The sequence below is a fragment of the Thunnus thynnus genome, chromosome 16, assembly GCF_963924715.1.
Source record: "Thunnus thynnus chromosome 16, fThuThy2.1, whole genome shotgun sequence".
Taxonomy (NCBI): domain Eukaryota; kingdom Metazoa; phylum Chordata; class Actinopteri; order Scombriformes; family Scombridae; genus Thunnus; species Thunnus thynnus.
This window is the reverse complement of record NC_089532.1, coordinates 24,012,250-24,032,188: the sequence shown is the minus strand read 5'-3', so window position 1 is coordinate 24,032,188 and position 19,939 is coordinate 24,012,250. Positions and strand designations below refer to the sequence as shown.

General features: G+C 40.2%; 1 protein-coding gene across 1 annotated transcript in view; it reads left to right on the top strand.

The window, feature by feature from the left end:
- pdss2 (prenyl (decaprenyl) diphosphate synthase, subunit 2) overlaps nt 1-19,039 on the top strand; it is a 33,042-nt gene extending 14,003 nt beyond the window's left edge. Inside the window, exons 3-8 of the mRNA XM_067613908.1 lie at nt 1,261-1,459; nt 7,560-7,634; nt 12,547-12,720; nt 15,044-15,175; nt 16,209-16,244; nt 18,598-19,039. Of these exons, the coding sequence (XP_067470009.1) occupies nt 1,261-1,459; nt 7,560-7,634; nt 12,547-12,720; nt 15,044-15,175; nt 16,209-16,244; nt 18,598-18,753 (772 nt within the window). The 3' untranslated portion in view covers nt 18,754-19,039. The remainder of the gene's footprint in view (nt 1-1,260; nt 1,460-7,559; nt 7,635-12,546; nt 12,721-15,043; nt 15,176-16,208; nt 16,245-18,597) is intronic.
- Nucleotides 19,040-19,939: the final 900 nt, after the last annotated feature.

The following is a 19,939-nucleotide window of genomic DNA, read 5'->3' as shown; positions in this document are numbered from 1 at the left end:
GTGAAGCCAAAAGCATTATTGTTGTTTTTTGGCTAATCAAGGAAACAGTCCCCGTAAGGCTGACCTTGGAACTCGGATAAAATTTTAAAATGTTATTTATCTTTACAACCCAAAATGAGTCTCATCTCTTTGTCGTGTTCCTCTTGTTGTAACAATGATCTCTCCTCTTGAAACCTGTCGAGCGTAGCCATCACTCCAAGGCACCTTGACTGTCAATCTGTTAATTTCCTCTTATTTAAACCCTGAACTTATTAACTCTCATTCGGGCGACTGTGTTGTTGCTCTGCGTCACCGCGCAGAGAAACCAACCAGACAATGGGTGTGATTGAGAGGCGAAATAGATGACATTATTGAATTTTAATCACATCTTTTTCGACACCAACGTTGAACACGGCAATTACCTGGCTACAAGACGTGTGTGTGTGTGTGTGTATAGGAAGGGGCTTGAGCGCAGAGCAGATGACTGGCTCATCAGGTTCTCACAGCGACTGAAAGAAGGTCGTAAGTGGCTATCAGCGCACCCAACCCTGTCTGGATGGATCCCTCCTGTCGCAGCGTGGCGAGCTCCTTCCATATGGAGAGGGGCCTAATTATCCCCCACCAATGACTGAATCAACATTTGATTATATCCTCCCTAAGGCTGCGCTGAAAGGCTCTATTCAAAGACCACTTTTATGTCTTTTCTCTCATAATCAAGAATGGCTGTTATTTGCTAATGATAAGTTTAATTTCTTTTTTTAACACAACCCCTGACACGCTGTGCAGCAAGATGTCAGACATATCTGCTGGTTTATGCCCTTGAGTACACTGATGTTTGTCTTTTAAACCAAATTGTAGTTGTAGAGAAATCTATGGGTTTTTGTTTTCTTAAAAAATACACAGTAATTCCTTCTTTTAAGTTGTCTCGTCAGTAAATGTTTCAGATCACCTTTGAATGAAGTGTGATGATCCCAACAGTCTTTGTTTGGAAACGGGTTGTATATTATAAACAAGACTCCAGCTTCTGAATATTGCAGTTTTATTGACTAAATAGATGTTTTCCTTTTTGTGAGATAGATGAAATAAAACCCCACAAATTCTTTGTTTTGACTGATTCTTTTGTGCTCAGGACACCTGTATGTGACGCTGTGAATAAGTTTTCAAACTTGAGAAAGCATGAAGACAATGAAAAGCTTTCAAATGCTTTTCTTAAAAGCTGTCGACAAAAAAGCTGTGATTTTTAAATTTATCCTTTTAATGTTTTGCTCTCCTATTTCATAGCCAGCGGAACTTGGCAGAAATCACAGAGCTGATCCACACGGCGTTCCTTGTGCATCGTGGGATCGTCAATCTGAAGGAGTGGACGGTTTCAGACGGCCCGCTGAAGGATATGCAGTTTGGGAATAAGATGGCTGTCCTAAGCGGGGACTTCCTGCTAGCGAATGCTTGTACCGGACTGGCTGAGTTGAATAATACTAAGGTACTCTGTCTGTCTGTCAGTAACAAACTGTACCCCTGAGAAATATCTGACCTGACATCAGTGATATTAATGAGAAACACTGCTGTCTTAATAGGCACTCCCAGCGGCCCTTGCAGCTCCACATATCAGTGTCAGTCTTCATCACTACATCTTTTCTCTCGCTCACACCACATCCAAACTCTGACATCTCCCACTTGCAATCATAATATCTTGCAGGGTTCCCACTGTTCATGAAATTTATGATGTATTATTGATTTTAGACGTATTTTACTTCTTTTATCCAGAGCAGAATACCTGCAGTTCAACCTACTATTAATCCCTTTAGCAAAACAACATTAATATTGTAATCTGTAATATCCTCATGTTTTTTATTTTGTCTGAATCACTGGTGCTGAGTTTGCATCGGTGTGATGTTTTGGCTGTAGCCTAATATTTAACAGAGATATTGGAGTGTTTTTTGTTCTTCTCATCTAACTCTCAGCAAGCAACTCTCAAAATGTTGAATCATTCTTTTAACAAGATTAGCCTGGTTCAAAAGTATGAAGAATGTAGGACATCGTTTTCTTACATAGCTTGCGAGCTACGTAGCTACATCCATGGAAAACAGCAGCAGGATAGTTGTGACATAGTCTGGATGACATTGACACAGCTGTGCAGGTTGTTACAAGCAGACTTACAGAAATAACTCTAAAATCAACACATTTCTTTGATTTAGAGCTGCCAAGAAAAGTCAATTAATCGATTAGTCGATCAACAGAAATTTAATCGCCAACTATGTTGATAATCGATTAATTGACTCGAGTCATTTTTTTTAATAAAAAAACCCCCAAATTCTTAAATTTGAATATTTTTTGGTTTCTTTAGTCTTCTTTGATAGGAAACTGAATATATTTTGGGTTGTAGACTGCAGGTTGGGACAAAAAAAGACATTTTAGGTTACATCTTGGGTTTTAAAATAATCGTCAGTTGCAGCCCTACTGTGATTAATGTTAACTTCTCCCAGCAACCGCTACCACAGCTTCTGTGTCAACTGCAGATAAATAATATGAATGAATGATATGAAACAAAATGGTAATTCAGTCTGATTATCAGGCTATAACAAGATGAGAAAGATAAAAGATGAAAATACACTTCAGCTGCACAAAATGATTTGTATTATTCTGACTTTTTTGGGAAATACTGCAGAGTTTTACCTCCTGAGACCTCTTAAAAGTATTAAATGAAATGGTCTGAGAGGAGAAAATCTGTCTTTTGTTGAGCCAGACACAGACATATGCAGCCTTTGACGAGGGGTCACAAGAAGACATTGCTTGGCTAAGATCACAAGTCAGGAAGATTGGGAATCGATGGTGTGGCCAGAGCTGTGAGGTCTTTTTATTGGATGTCATGCTGTGGTAGCCAGAGTTTCTGTAGGTGGTGGTCTGTTCAGCCATGATTAACGTGACTGCTAATACTATCTAGTTTCTCTTTAGTATGTTCAAACACATCACTGCTTCTGTCATACAGTAAACGTCTCTCTGTGCATCCTCCCTCAGTCAGTTAGATAAAAGCTGAGATATTTGATGACCTACAGCCTGTTTTGTATATTGGACAATGCGGTCAGGAGACCCCATTGATAACGTACACCATGGGAATCCCTCTTATTGAGTTTTCAGTTTTGGACGTATGTGTGGTGGTGGTCTTCTAAGTGCACCACAGATCATATCTGCTACGTAGCCTGGTAACCCCTCGCTGACAGATTCTGTCACCACGCTGTTCTGTCAGAATGCGGTCGCCTGAGGGGATCAAAATAACCGTCTCCCCTCCCCATGTGCCATCAGCCGGACCAGCCCTTATCACCTTCCCTGCCGCTTCGTATTCAGCACACACAGTCTGGGTTTATGCCTGTTGTACGGCGGCCAAATGATGCCCTACCAAAAATATGACGGAAGCGGTATCCATGGTGCTTCTGCTGTAGGAAACATTGCAGAGGGTCTAAAAAAATCTGTATTTCCTTTATGAATGAAAGATAATTCTAAAGGTGTGGCATTTCCTTTACTGTGCTAATTGGCTTTCATTAGGATTTGTCACTGCATCAGTATGATGAGAGATAATTGTCACACTGTGGCCAAGCTACAAATTACAGTAATGGAACTGATACTATTGTTTCCCTGGAAGATGGAAAAAAAACACTGAGAATGAAACGAAGGCAGATCTGCTGATGACTTTTGCTAATGATGATCTAATTTCATTAACTGTACATTCACGTCAAGCAACTTGGCATCCATTTAATCAAGTTTGGGAGCATCTGTTCCTTTAGTTTGGCTCATTTTCAAGATGAGAACAATGCCACTCAAACTCAGGTGGCACCAAATGATTGCACAGCGGCACATGAAACTATTAGCCTCGCTTTTTTTTTTCCCTCCTAACAAACCTGCGATGCTGTTCATTAGGAGCGTGAAATCTGAAGCAACCGCAGGAAAGGGCCCCAAAGTGGAAGTTTTTAAGGGTAATAAGGACATCTGATAGCCAGCAGTTACTCATGTTTAAAAAGGTTAGCAAAACAAAATGAACCAAGGGCAAACCACAGAATGGACCTATGCTCATATTCAGCTGTTTTTCATGTGTGTTTCAGTGGTATGAACACAAGGGAAATTTTATTATGGTGAGCAGCACTGATGAGTCCATCATGCCTAGCTTAAGTTACAAGAAAGGGATTAGTTTTTACCAAAGTTTTGACCTGGTTGGATTTTAGGTTTAGCAAAATCATAACCTTAACCTCCCATTTGTGAGTCACATTTCACTTTAATTCAATTCTTCAGAAACAGAATCTTGAGAAATCTTGAGAATCGTGATCATGCTACACTAAAACCCATACCATATCTCAACTCAAGGTCCAATTACTTGCTCTTGAGCTTTTGACTGCATCTACCGCCTTCATCAGCTGATAGAATTAACTGTCAACCTCAGCTTTTAAGCCAGTATGGACTTTTCATGGCAAGCTACACTTCTATGACAACTGAGAAAGCAACATCTGCTGATGAAGACAGTGTGATGTGGTGTGATCACTGCCATCTAATACAACAACAAACTGAATTTCACAGACTATTTTGATGCCATATACAAGAAAGCCAGTCAGATTATTTCTCATTAGAAAATTAAGGGGTTTGGAAGTTGGTCAGAATTTTCTGGAAGACGTGTTAATCAGCCTGATAGAGAGCAAAGAAGTGTGGCAAACAAAAATAAGTTGATTAGGGGAAATTGTAGGTCACCAACAAAAATCACTGGATGTTCTGTATAATACAGCTGCATCCCGTCCACTCTGAACTTGAGTTAATACCTTATGGACAACACTACAGAACACCTCTAGTGAACAAATTATATGTATGGGATTCTTTTTTATAAGTGCGGTCAATATAACAGACAAACAGTGCCAGCATATCCCCATGCCAGGAAATTTCAGGAAATCAACGTTTGCACACAGGCTTTGTGTTGCATTCGTTGTTTCTATTGTCATGTTACTGTTTATATTTTGTTTTCTTTCTCTTTTTTACATTTTTACTGGTGACTGTGTTTACTGGTGAGATGAAGACACATTTCATCCCCTGATGGCACAATAAAGTTCTATTCTGTCTTACTCTAAAGGATTTCAATGGGTGTTTTGGTGGATTTGCAGAGACTTTTTGGAAACATTGTTCATAAGGCAATGAGGCGGATGATTAAAGGAGGTGTGATATTCATACAGTTCAAGTATTTCTGTACAGATCCACATGACATTTGCAAACTTTGTGTCTGGCTGCAGAAATGGAAGATAAACCCACTATTACTGGCCCATTTAAATACCATGAAGCATCAGAGATGTGATACATACTGTAACTAGGAATAGAAATGGAGAGTCGCTGCAAACACTGCACTCTGCTTAGAGTTGTCTACTTGTGGGTTAAAAACTGCATCCAAACTGGTTCAGCTCCTTTAGCTGAAAAAAGACGAACACAAATATATTGTTGCAGTTTTAAACTTACCCCGAGGCAAATACAGTAAAGGCTGTATAAGATTTAACTTTCTCTCATTAAAATCTGCTAATTATCTGATATTTATAGCCTTGCAACAGCGTCAAAGTGTCTTAAACTGAGTGGAGTTCGACTCTGGTATTAAAAACTGTCATAGTCTCCTAAACAGTGAATTGTCTTCCTTTTCTTGCAGCGTGTGTGTGGTCACTGTACCACATTGTTTTATTACACAGGGTGACAGATGAGTAATACTTGGAGCTTTGGAAGTTTTTCTCATAAACCAGCCTTTTTTTTGTTCTTTTAAGGCAGTGAGAGCGATGGAGATTGTGTGTCGTGGCCTTGAGAGGAAACCTATGCCGCTACTTGTATAAACTGTAAAGTAATCTCGCCATGGAGCTCCGGTTTCTTCCCCCTCGCAGACCTGTCGGCAAAACACGATCTGGCTGGATTTTGGAATGGAGTAAGGGGGAGGCAGAGGGAGAGCTTATCTGATACTTTCCAAAAAAAGACCCCCACTGGCCCCCACTTCCCAAGGCAGGCAGAGACACCACATCTGGTAATACTGTAGGCACATTGTCCTTCCAGGTCTGTGGGCGAAGCTCTGGTTTCCTGAATATTTTCCCCCAGTGGATTCAGTTACCCAAAGGGCACTGCGAGGCTGACGGAGCAGCCAGCGTCACCAGACTTTTCTGATGAACCAAGGATGTCTGGGATGAGCTGAAGGAGCTCTAAATTTAACCTCATTCATCTGAACTGTACAGGCGTGGCATCGAGTTCTCTGTCCATGCTGTGCTGTGGCTGTGAATGAAGGATGCAGAGATCGACTTAAGATTTTTACTCATTCATCAGATAATCGCCTGAAAAGATGCAGCCTCTCATCTGGAGGTTGATAAGGGGCTGGTAGTGTTTCTGGAAGCTAAAATGTAGTCATGCATGCCCCCTGTAAGAGGAAACGGGCAACTGCAGTCTTAAACAAACAAAACTCAGGCCTCCACAATGCTTTACCACAACAGACTATGTGACATATTTTTAGTTTTTTTTTAACTTGTCACTCCTCTTAAATGTTTTTATTGTTAAAGTAGGAAGTTAAATATTCTCTGATGTCTGTTTCCCAAAAGCAGTACTGCACAGAGATTGTGGCCTGGTTAGTTACCATCATCCCTAACAGCTTGAAACTCAATTTCTTTTTTGCCCTTACCTCTCTTATTGTGTCCCCTCTGCAGACATTTAAAAATGTATGAATACTCTAAATATCAATAGATTAATATACTAATAGGCCACACCCAGGCACACAAAGTGAAATAAATCGTCAAGAACTTGTGGATTGGAGGAAATGTGCAACCCCAGTGTCCGATCATTGCTCCAAAACCTTGTTAACCCCTCTGCTCTCTGGACACCGTCTTATTTCGTCTCACCATCTGCCTTTCAGCTCCATTTCAGCCCCTCGAAATCGGACAGACACCTGATCTGGCTCTGTTGAAGCGTCTCAACTGGACGTCGCTATAAATACAAAGTATAATGAACCAAGCAGAGCCTGGATCTGCTTTATGAAATCAACAGGAGCTTCCCAACAGCCTATTAATGAGCAGCTGAGTTTGCAGCAGTTCACCTGGTTCCAACCCCTCAGTACCAACACATCTTGCCTCCGATTTATTCACCAAACCAGCTGCTCAGATGAGAGTGCTGTTTGCTGGTGCTTCAATCAGGGCAAATTGTGGTTTTTAATTACAAATGTCACGGTTGAAGCGAGTGGCATGTCAGTTTTGATCTACCTCATTTACATCTACATTTTAGGATTAATCGATGCTGTTATTCAGAGAGATTATAATGAGGAAGAGGGTTATCGGTTCAGTGCCCAAGCCCAAGGACACTTCAGCGGGACATGTTGATTGTTGTGCGGATCAGATCTGTAGTCTTTGGCTTAAAAGATGATCAGCAACCCTTCAACCTGTTTCCATCCCATAGGTTTGTAGACTTATGAGTAAAATAGTTGTCTTTTTTTCTCAGTAGTGGTACGTGTCTAAATATGTAACTCTGAGGCCTGTTAATGCTTGAAGATTTATATTTTAGCCCAAAGGTCTGATGTTTTTTTGTCTTTTTCTGTCTTACAGGTTGTTGAATTGATCTCCAGTGCCATCGGTGATTTAGTTCAAGGAATCTACTACGAGAATTCCAATAACACAGAGGTAAAACATCTATTTTCCTTCTATAGATCTACTTTGACGTGATGCAGCAGAGTCAAAAAATCTGTGAGAGTGTAGAAGCATGGGAGTACATAATGTCCAACAAAATAACAACCTTTAAAGTTTGTTGGACTCAATTTGAATACAATAATACGATATGAGTAAATAATCAATCAATTAATCAATAATAAAGGCAAGGCAAATTCAGTTGCAGAGCACATTTCACACATAATGGGAACTGAGAATACTTTACATACAGATACACATTTAAAAAGAAAGTTACAAGACAAGTTCAAGATTGATTGATTTTTTTAAAAGGCTAAATTAAAGGAACAGCCATCAATGCTATATATTGTTCTTATCATCAGCAACTAACAATTAAATATTGTTGTGTATCCAAATCCTGATATTTCTTGTTCATGTATGCCATAAATCTCCAGTCTTATCCAGAAACTTTAAACACATTAATGAGCCACACAATTACATACACCATTCTGCTTCTGTAAATACTCACTAGAACAGCAAATTTGTATTCTTCTGCTGCTGAAAATAGTCCCCGACAAATGCAGTTTACTCATGTTTGAACTACGTTTGCTTAAAACTACAGTGCCCAGTTTTTTTTTCTGAATTATAAAGATGAGCCCTTTATGAGAATGAAGCTTTATATTTGTGACAAGTTTCCCACTTTTTATTTAGATCTCACAAAGATATAAATAGAACAGAACATCAAAGTCAGACAAAAAAATAATGCAAGAAGATACACAAACAAATAAAAATAACAATGAATAGTTGTCTGGAAATGTTTCAGTATTCATACAAATATATCTTAATTAGGCATTCATTTAGGTGGTGTCATGTCTCATGAATCATATGATCATAAATATCATGAATATCATGAATCATAAATGTTTTTTCCAGGTCTTTTTAAATGACTCTCAAAAGGTATGTCAACTTTTCCATAACGAAAATGTCTTGGACAATTTCCAGCCACTGTTCCTGTTTTGGAGTGCCTACATTAAATCATTGCCTGGTAACGGCTTTCTTACTTCCTGCAAGTAAAACTTCTTTCTTCTCTCATCACAACATCTTCATCCTCCCAAGACACTGTATATCACAGGACAGGTATTTGGGATTACATATCCCAAAATATTTTTAACAACTGCATTAACATTTTCCCATTACAGCCTTATCTTTGTACAATTCCAGAAAATATGTGAGTGGTCAGCCTCCGTGCTTCCACACAGCCTCTAACAGTGTTGTTGTGCAGCAAGTTGCCTACCTTTTTATTCTGAAAAAACGAGTTACCCTCCATAGTAGTGAGTTTGTGGATGTATATTGTGTCTCACACATTTGATACCATTCTTCCTCTGTTATTTGAATGTTTAACTCTGCTCCCCATTTTGCTTTTATGTAGAGCATTGATTCCTCCCCTGCTTCTTCCCAAAGCTTGATAGAAAGCAGAGATGACCCGAGGCCCCTTCTGTTTGTATGCATCCACAATCACCCCAAAGCTTGGTAGAAAGCAGAGATGACCCGAGGCCCCTTCTGTTTGTATGCATCCACAATCACCTCAGTCACATTATTTGAAGTTTCATCTGGTTCCAACCTAATCTCTTTTGTAAAGTAGTCTCTTAAAGGACCAGTGTGTAGGATTTAGTGGCATCTAGTGGCGAGGTTGCATATTGCAACCAACTGAATACTCCTCCCCCTCCCCCCCAAGAGTATAGGAGAACCTACGATGGCCACAAAACTTGCGAAAGACATGACAGAGCCAGTGTTTGATTTGTCCATTCTGGACTACTGTAGAAACATGGCGGTGCAACATGGTGGGCTCCATGGAAGAGGACCCGCTCCCTATGTAGATATAAAGGGCTCATTCTAAGGTAACAAAAACACGATTCTCATTAATTAAAACATACTTATGAATATTATATTCCATTTCTGCCAAGTCTGTTCTGCAAGATGCCACTAAATTCTACACATTGCACCTTTAACTGCAAGTATCTAAAAAAGTCTTTGTTTTCAAGACCGTACTTTGCCTTTAAATCTCGGAAGCTCATAAATTCACTATTTTCTGAAACTGTACACATTGCTGTTATGCCTTTTCATGCTCATTCTTTGAATATTGGATCATACACCCCTGGCTTAAACTTTGAGTCATATGCAAACCACCTCAGTGTGCGAACCACTCTCTTTAATTTGTATTTTTCTACCATCACAGTCCATATTTCTAGCGTAAATGCTGCTATTGGATCCATAACATGTCTCAGAGCCCCTATCAAATATTTATTTCCCACCAGGATCTGGGTCTTATAACCTTGTATTTGGTTAAACCATTCCCCCCTTCTTTTCATCCTTGGCTTTTTGCAATTCCAAATTAATCTAGAGATCATCTTGTCCCAGACTATGAATTTGTTTTGGGAAACATTAATTGGGAGAGATTTGAATAAATATAGTAGCTTCATTTTAACCGTTTGTATTCTGACACTGAAGTCTAAATGGAGGGTAGACCACCTTTCAACATCTATTTGGATGTTCTCAATTTTGTTATAGTTGGCTTCAGGGTGTGATTTATGATAAAATCAGAGGGGGTGCTGGGAGGGGAGATGGGGGTTGAAATGTTTTAGTGGGCCTATATAGACAATGATGCCTATTAGGCTATTTCTTGCAGATGTTACAATAACTTTAATAAAACAATTATGAAATTTGAACTTGACCACTGCATTTGCAGGAATATTTTAATCCATTTTTTAAAAATTTAATTCATCAAGTAGCACAATATTTTGCCTTGTCCTTTCCTCATGCGGACACATAGGAGATGTGATCATATATAACAAATCAAAAGGTTAAATGCTAATTAAACATACCAGAATTAAATCCCCCAACGCTCCTTTTAGTACTGTGGACAGTTTCCCTCGGCCAGACGTGCCAATACACTTAATTCAGCTTCTTCAATATTGAATAGAAAATAATAACAACATGCAATAGATCAACATGCTGTCATCATAAAAATAAATAGGCTACAGTACATGCCTACTTGTTAGACTCGCAGTCTGCTTTGATGACAGACTTCTGTCTTCTTCTGCTTTCCTGTGAAGGGGTCATCTGATGTGTTGCCCCTCTTTTACCCACATCAGATCTTTGAGCAGGGAAGGAGGCAACCCCTGCTACATTTACTGCGTCATCACGTAGCCCAGACGCAGTGTCATCTCTATTGGCACACAAGTGCTGACAGTGAAAGTCAATTTCTTATTTTAATGTTGTTCGCACCAATGACTGTTCTCACGTTGCAGCGCTTTACTTAGATTTTTTTTAAATAGCCTATTTTTATTATAGATATCTTTCGTGGTCTATGGGTGAAGCAGCATAAATCACTAAGAGGGGGATACATTTTTGTCCCCACTGAGGATAAAAATAACTCAGCAGAGGCAGGAATATATAGACCAGAGGCGGGGAAATCCCCACCATCCGCCCCAGCAAATCGCACCCTGATTTGGTTTCAAACACGTTGGAAAGCATGTTGTTTATAGTTACACCAAAATACTTAATTGTTTTTTTGCACTTGTGATAAGGATAGCCACTCCCCTCTTCTGGCTAGGTTTGTAGGAACTATAAAATGCATTTCTAAAACCAAGGAGGTTTCTCATGTTCTTTTTGAGGCAGGTGGGTTTCTTGTAAAAATAGCACTTGAGCCTTTTCTTTTTTCAATTTAGCCAGGCCCTTGCTTACCTTGCAAGGCAGCTAGATTCGCAAGATCATGGCATCACGAGATCATGCAAGAATCCATCTTGTCAGGCTTCAAGTAATGTGCTTGTGTCTGAACCACTGGTGGTTCAAACCAATCAGTGTCCTGTGAGGATTCTCGTGTGATCTTGTGAATCCAGCTGCCTCCAAGACAAGACGGTGATAGACAGATGGTTCATCCAATCACCTGCCAGGTATTGTTTGAAAGTGCCTGCCCTTTTCTAAACAGTTTCCAAGGACGACTTCTTTGTCAGGTTAGGACCTTGCTCCTTTTAGCTGGATTATTCATCCCATTTACATTAAGTGACACCAATTTTATATTGTTATGTCGCATTTAAATGACCCAATCCTGAATTGCATTTATAAACCTCCAGATAACTGCACATGCCTGAACGTCTGGCCAACGTGTGCTAAATAAAGAAAAAACAGTTGACTTCCAAGTAAGGGTGATTCCTTGCCACCCTAAGTCCCCATTGGCAGGCAGGGAAGGGAAAGTCTCCTCCCAGAGTGCCCCTCACTAGAAGTGAAACACACCATCCTAGTAGTCCAGTGTCATCCTATAGCACTTATTTTGTAGTCCAAACAGTCTTCAGCATTGATCAAAAATAATGTAGGCCAATATATAGCAGTATCAGAAAAGAATAAAAAGAAAAGAGGTCACTTCCCTACCAGTCCTCCTTATTTGAGCTGCAAAGTAAATAAAATGCCCTTCAAAGTCGAAATAAGAAACAGAACTTTTACATTTTAGCACACCCAATTTCAAATATTCCGAAATATGTCCAAAGATGGTCTATTTAACTTTATTGTATATTTGCCAGCCAACTGCTGTATCAACCCAATTTAAGACAGAATACCTAATCATAGATCTTAGAAATAGTATTTTATGTATAAGGGTAAGTGTTTATTGAGTCACAAGAGTATCTTTCCTGCTCTGCCTGTGTCCCTCTCCCAACTTCCTTTTGCTCTAAATAACTGAAGAGCTTGTGGGAAAAGCTGTGTTAATGCTCTGTTACTCCCTCGTGCACAACCAATTACACACTGAAATAAATTCACAGAGCAGGAGGGGTTGTTTTGATTGAGTTCTGAGGTGCTTCATGGGAACTTTGAAGTTATACAGTATAAGCAGTGAGAGCTCAGGCCTGTGATGTCTCTGCCTCTATTTGCTCCTCAGGAGAATATTCTCACCAATGGCGTCGACATGGCGACGTGGGAGGAGCAGACGTTCCTGTCCCACGGGGCACTGCTGGCCAAGAGCTGTCAAGCTGCGATGGAGCTCGCCAAACATGACAAGGAGTCCCAAAGACTGGCCTACAAGTACGGCAAACACCTCTCTCTGGGCCACAAGGTAAGTCTGAATGCCCCACCCACCAAGCACCAAATACTAGTGAAGTTGGTCTGAGGAGGGTAAATCAATAAGGGTCAACTGGCACACCAGTGGGCTACTTTTTGAAATAATCACAGTAGAATGGTTTAGTTTAAAGGTCCTGAAAACATATTTTCTCAATCGGCCTCTTACAATGAGAAATGAGTCTTACATGGACACACAATTTTCTGACTGAGGTAGAACAGCACATGAGAGATTTCTGTTTTTGTGTTTTGTCCTTTCTTTTCTCACTGGTTTGATGTGGGCAGTGCTCCATTGGAAAAATGTGATGTCACATATTTCTGTAAACCAATCAAAGTTGAGCAACATTTGAATCAAAATGTCGTGGCAGTTGTGGGATTGTTTATGTTGCCAGCACTGGCAATCAAATCTAACCAAACACTCCCACTTTTTTAAAATGAATATGTTTTTCCCCAACTGACTTTTTGATCTGACACTATTTTCAGGGGCTTTAATAAGGTCTTTGGTATTTGTTTGTACTGAAACTTGACCACTGTACTTTCTTTCTCTGGCTGTGATCAAGTTATATCAAAGGGAATGAATGACTCTACACCACAAAAAGCTGCTGATTAGCTGCCTGTCACACTGATTTACACGAATCAGTAGTGTGTATACGTGGATAATTGGTCTTATTTTAGCTTAAACTTAACAACTTTAGTATATCTTTTGATCCAATGCGTCAAACCGTAGCTGATTTGATACAAAAAAGTAGGTTGAAAGGGGACATGTGATAAAGTATATTCCTACCAAAAAATGCAGATGAAATGTGTTTACAGGTAAGAACCATTTGTGAGAGCTTTTTTTCAATATTATCATGTTTTTGGATACTACCATACCATTAAATTTTGATTTTAATTATGCACCATAGTATTCTCACATCAGAGTGAGATAAGAAGGAAGGTTAATTTGCACCAAGCTGAAATGTCATTGATCTGTAATGATAATGCAGCAGATAATGCAGGTGTTCAAACATTTTTCAAACTTCAGACATTTATTTTCAAATGAATCTCATCAGTGCTAGTCAGGGCTCTCAACTCTCACACGTTGACCCGCAATTGACATTTTTCACACGCTCTCACGCCACACTTCCGATTTCCTCATGCAATGAAAAACAAATTCATAACTGATAACGTAAGAGGACACTGAGCGCACGGACAGACAATACAGAGCAGCACAGCGCAGCAGAGAGTTACTCAGACCATCAGGGGGAAAAGTGAGAAATATACACAAATCTATTATATTGTAATGTATTCCCATGCATGCTGCTCACAGAAATCTCAGTCAGCGGCTCTCCTTCTCCTCTCACGCCGTGTGCACGCTGGCAGGAGTGAGAGTGAGTTACTATGGTTACGGGGATGCTCTGTGCCTCTGTCGCTCTGAAACTTTCTTGAGATTCCAATAATAGGTTTTTAACACCCTCAATCTAACTAATCTAGACTAGTGCAGGTGGCTGTTTCTTGACTTAATACAAGATGTTAGGTGGTGTAGAAATGCAGGAAACCCCCAGAACTCCCACCATTATATTTCTTTAAAAGTTTGCTCCCCCATTTTAAAACATATCTAGGTGCCCATGTTTGCATGTGTTGTCTTTGTTCATATGTTTATGTGGGCAGTGGGGGTGGCTCACAGATTTCAGTCACTCATCTCACAGATTTCAGTCACTTTAACTTGACATGTATGCAATGATCATTTATCTAATTTTATGAATTTGTCAGGTGTTACTCAGGATCTGTCAATGTAAAGTTGTAGAGCAGGTCTAAGTAGAGCAAGGTCATTGCAGCATTGCAGCACTAAACAAGGCCAGAAAGAGGTCAAGTGGATCAATTTACCACAAATAATTCACATTTTATTATAAACAAAAATAAGTAGTACTAAAATACCCCCACCACCATGGGAACAAATCTCATTTCAAGCTGAAGTCAAACATTGGCAGCCCTGGTGCTAGTCTAAAAGTCATTCATAATGATCCCACTCGCAGTACTGTATTAGTGAATCCTCTCCTGCTGTGGTGCCCTGTAGCTGCCTGTCTGCAGGCCTCAGTGGCCGCAGGGAATCTCAGCATGGGATGAAACAGGAATGAGGTCTTTGAAGGAGAACCATCCTAGCTGTGTGTTTCACTAGGCTGTTCATCATGCTCCTCATTAACAAGGTCACTCAGAGTGTAGGTAGGCACAATGCAGGCTCACTCAGTTCACGTTCTCACCACTTGGTTTGTTTAATTGGTGCCTTGAAGATACACATGTGGATCTCAGCCTGACTGAGAAACATGCTTTCCCCTTTGCAGCTGAACTCCGACCTGCAGCCGTTTGTGAAGAGCAGCATGGGAGAGCCGGTGTCGTTCAGTTTTAGCGCCGCCCCCGTGGTTTTCCACCGTCAGATCATCGGCCAGGAGAAATGGCATCAGCAACTGCAGCAGGTACAGTGAGGGTGGTCTGTGGCACCACTGCAGCAACTAGATTTCTTTACTTTTTTTGGAACAAAGTCTGAAAGTCACTGGTAATCCTTGCTACGCTACATGCATAAAATCAGCAGAAGTCTTAGCTTACAACTGTCTTCTCATTGTTTAAGTATAACAAATTAACACACTGTAAGTACTTCTGGTCTGGATCAAGTCATTCACTCACAAAGTTTTAAACTTTAGTCACTAATTTGCTTGAGGATGACAGGCTTTTTTTTGTGATCAACCATGAGCAGATAGTTGAATGACCACCACGAAGATGTTGCGCCTAAGGTTAGCTTCCATATTTAAAGGAATAGTTTTACATTTTGGAAAATACACCTGTTCACTTTGTTGCTGAGAGTTTGATGAGAAGATCGATACTGTTCTCAAGGGGTAGCAATCGTCTCTTCATTTTATGGCGGCTGTGGTTCAGGAGGTAGAGCAGGTCATCCACTAATCAGAAGGTTGGTGGTTCGATCCCCAATTCCATCTGTCCACATGTCAAAGTGTCCTTGGGTAAGATACTGAACCCCAAATTGCTCCTGATATTTGCTCCAGCACACTGCGTGGCGTAACTTCAGTGTGCTATTCCGTGTGTGAGTGTGTGTGTGAATGGATGAGTGAGCAGCAGAAACATTGTAAAGTGCTTTGGATAAAAGCACTTTATAAATGCAGCCATTCATCTAACTCTCCGCCAGATATTGAATAAGCATATTTTCCAAAGTGTTAAACTGTTCCCTTAAGGCAGAAGGGCTTCAAAATGTTCATTTAAGAAAATTGAGTAAGGTTAACAAGGTTTGGAGTGAATGAATGGATGGCTTTGAAACTAATTGAAGTAGGTTTTTTTATTTTATCATGACTTGCACCTCTCCCCATTATAAAATGTGCTGATCTTAAGTTGTTTGATAAAATAGCACCTAAAAGTCAATAAAAAGTTGTTTAATGATGTTAAAGGGAACTTGGAAATCTGGATAATTATACTGATTCTCTTTTCTGTCTTCTTCATAAGGCAAGAACACTGAGAAACCAACTCAATTACTCAAAGGTAAGCCCAGTTTATTTATTGAAGTATACAGAATGTGAAACAAGTTAAACAAACATTATACTCGTAATGAAAGTAGTAACTGTGCGGCTTTTATGTTGTGTATCAGACAAAAAAATCTGGAACAAATTTGTAAGATGACCATATTTTTCATAGTTGTATCCTATTGTATTCACCTGTCTTTTCATTGGCTCTGTATGTGACAGGGCCATCAAAGAGAAACAGGATGTCTTTTCACTGTAACCTGTATCAAAGTTGAGAAATGAGCTTTCCAAAGTCAATGTGTGAAGGAAGAACGGGACCGATAGGGGTGCAAGAAGAGTCTGAAGCTACAGAGGAGGGGTCTGATGGTGTTGAGGGGGGGTTATCTGGTCCCGTCTGAAACCAGAGCAGGGAGGATTAGTTACCGAGGCCTATTTGTGGAGGAGACACTGAGGCTCTGAGACAGTGGCATTGTGAGAGAATCTCCTTCAGCAGACCTGCCGAAAAGGGGACGTGGGGAGAAGTTTGAAGGGAAGGAGAGATGACGGGACACGAGGAGGAAAGCTGAGAGCAGAATTGAGGGAGGGATGAAATTTTGGGGACTAAAAAGAAAGACCTTGGGCCCATAAACATGAAATTTTGCTTTGATACAGCTCAAAGATTACAAAAATGGAAACTAATAGAGAAATAATTAGAGGAACTCTGTGTATATCCCTGGCATCTACAAATTGTCCACGTGATTTAGCATGCGCTTTCATCCCATTAACTACAGATTACTTACATAAACTCATGTTTTCTCATTTTACAAACAGCTAAACCGACAAATTTTTAAAAAAATGATCATTGTGGCTATAATTTGAAGATATAAATACTTCTAATTTCTAATTTCTAATACTAATTTCTTGTGGTAAACATTTTCTGTGTCTTTGAGTCAGCAAAAAATGTGTTCAACCGAAAAAGGGAAATATGTATATTTTTGTGATGTTTTTTTTTGTTTGAAATAAAGTTTAACATAACAAATAGAGACAGAAAAAGATGCATTGACATACACTGAGTCACATACAAGCCCAGGAATGAGCATAATCCCATTAATAGAGAATAAATAATATAAAGATAAAAGTGTATCACACTTATTAAATTGTCCTTATAAGCAATGCCTTATGGGTATTAATGAGAGCAGAATGCACAGGATGAGATGAAAGAAGGAGCAGGTGGGGGCGGATTTGCAAGTAGAAGTTATGAGGTTCCCTAAAATGCAAACAATGAAGGGAACATTAAGTTACTGTAGAACAAAACAAGGTTTAGCAGATAAGATGGTGTGAAATGAGAGTGAAAAGAGAGTACAGTCTAGACCTGCTCTATCCCTGAGATAACTTCTATTGTGATTTGGCGCTATATAAATAAAACTGAATTGAAAAAGAACCTTTTCTAAATTAAATAAGTAGCCAGGGTGAAGCCGAGTTCGATACCTGCAGTTTTTTTTCTTTTTTCTTTTTTTTTTTTTGTTGTTTTTTTTTTTTTTTTAAGAAGGAAGGCCTTCAGGGCTTTCCACCTCCAGAATTCATGAGGTAAAATGCCCTCAGCAAAAAGATGTCCCAACACACCAGCAGTAAGGCACAAAGAGACGCCCAAATTCACTCTGTCTGTATACTTAAGCTGTTGGTTGGGGGTTGATTTAACTTGATGTTTTGCCACATCCTCATGTGCTGTTTGTGTGTGTGTGAGTACCTGGCCTTCAGTTCTTCAAATATTTAAGTAGTCTCATCGAGCTTAAATTTTCTTTTAAAAGAGACATAAAAACGAAAATCAAACTGGAGCTGAAACAAGTCAAAACATAAAGAACATATAGTAAGGAGTAATATACAAAATCATGTACATTTTTAGGGCGAGGGGCAGACATTTTATTGTCAGTGTTCTGCAGTTTGTTCAGTTTATAACCTGGACTGAAGTTCAGACTGTAACAGCAGCCAGTCCTGTGATCTGGTGCAATAATTAGTCAAGTAAAGAGACAGGAGGGCTGTGAGATATATAAGCAGAACCTGCAGAGAAAATTCAGGGTATTTTCCTGCTCATGGTCAAAGAGGACCTGCCAACTTTTTAAAATATAACTCACACTAATGAGTCTGAAATGTTTCCCTTGTAGTTAAATGTGGTAAGATGCCTCCAGTGGTACCAGGGGCAGCATGCAAATGTAGAAAGACTCTTATACAATGAGTTTTCTGTCATTAAAGAAAGGTTTTGCTCCTGTACAAGCCTTTACTTTAAGAGTAAGCTAACTTTCTCTGGCTCATAACAGTTTGTTGTGTTGACAGCTGGATAGTAACAGGAGTGACACAAACGTGACAAACTAATGTGTGTTTTCATCCCTCAACAGCTTTTGGCAGCAGTTAAGTCGGAGAAAGGCGTGAGCTCAGCGGTGGACCTCTGCTGTTACCATGGCAACAAGGCTCTGGAGGCCATCCAGGCTTTCCCCTCCTCTGAGGCTCGATCCGCCTTGGAGAACATCGCCTCTGCCATCACCAAATTTTGACCTGGACTCACACATGTGCACGCACACACACACACACACACACACACACACACACACACACACACTCTTGCTTCTAAAGCCTGGAGTGTCTATGTACAGAGGCAACAGGACGAGACCCAGTGAACAGCTGACACTTGAAGAGACAAATGAACTTCTTTTGAGCCAGGTGCTGGGTCACGTCTGGAGAAACTGTTCTGCTCTGTTCTGGATAACAGTGTGCATTAGAAATGCAATGGCAGTATCCATAAATGGTCATCATTAAATAAAAAAAAATAAAAACACATTACTTTAGCATCATGTCATGCATTGTGTTGGCTCTGATACATACCCTTCCCCTCCTGCATAGGGAAAATATCACACCAAGCTGCATTTTAAAACCTGGCAATTTATTGTTACCTTGCTTATCAGCAGAGGCACATACCAGGCAGAACGTAATTTAAGATGTTTTGAGGAACTGTTATTGTCATCTTGAAAATGTGCCATGAACGGCAAATGATGCACCGAGCAACATTTATTCTAACAAAATTTCATTTTTTTTAGAATCAGTTCACCCTGCTTGTTACTGTGCACTCACCGCTGGATGTAGTGTGTGTACGCTAAATTGAAGAGCAGCTCCAAACCAGTTGTAAAAAATGTCTCAAAGTCATGTTCTACCACGTTTGTACCTCTGCTGATAAGCACAGCTGTAATAAAATGTTTTTTAAATGGAGTTTGGCGTGATATTCTCTCCACAGAGAGGGAGACGGCATGTATCAGGAGTAATGTCATTTATGTTGCCTTATTATGTCTGTCCCCATGCCTGTGTATGTGATCCAAGTCAACCCAGGGGTGGGGAAAGGTCACACAGCCTCTCCCCTTGGCCCAGCCAGCGAGCGCATTGAAGCTCCGCCAAGCAGTAATTATTAATGAAGAGACCTGAGCAAATGGACAGGAAATGCAGAGGTATTGATTGGGCCGGCTGCCCTGCTCTAAGCCGTACAGGCTGGCGCCAGCCTGGTGGCCTGTGGTTTCCCAGGCTGCTGTCTGCGGAGGGGGGGACAGCCAAGGTGTGAAACCAGGCCACCGCTGGCAGCTGTCTGTCACATCCAGGCCACACCTGAAGGACAGAGCACAGGAGACAGGATGAGAAAAAAAAAAAAGAGGATGGAGGGTACACTGCTAACAAAGAGGATCCTGTGTAGGTCCA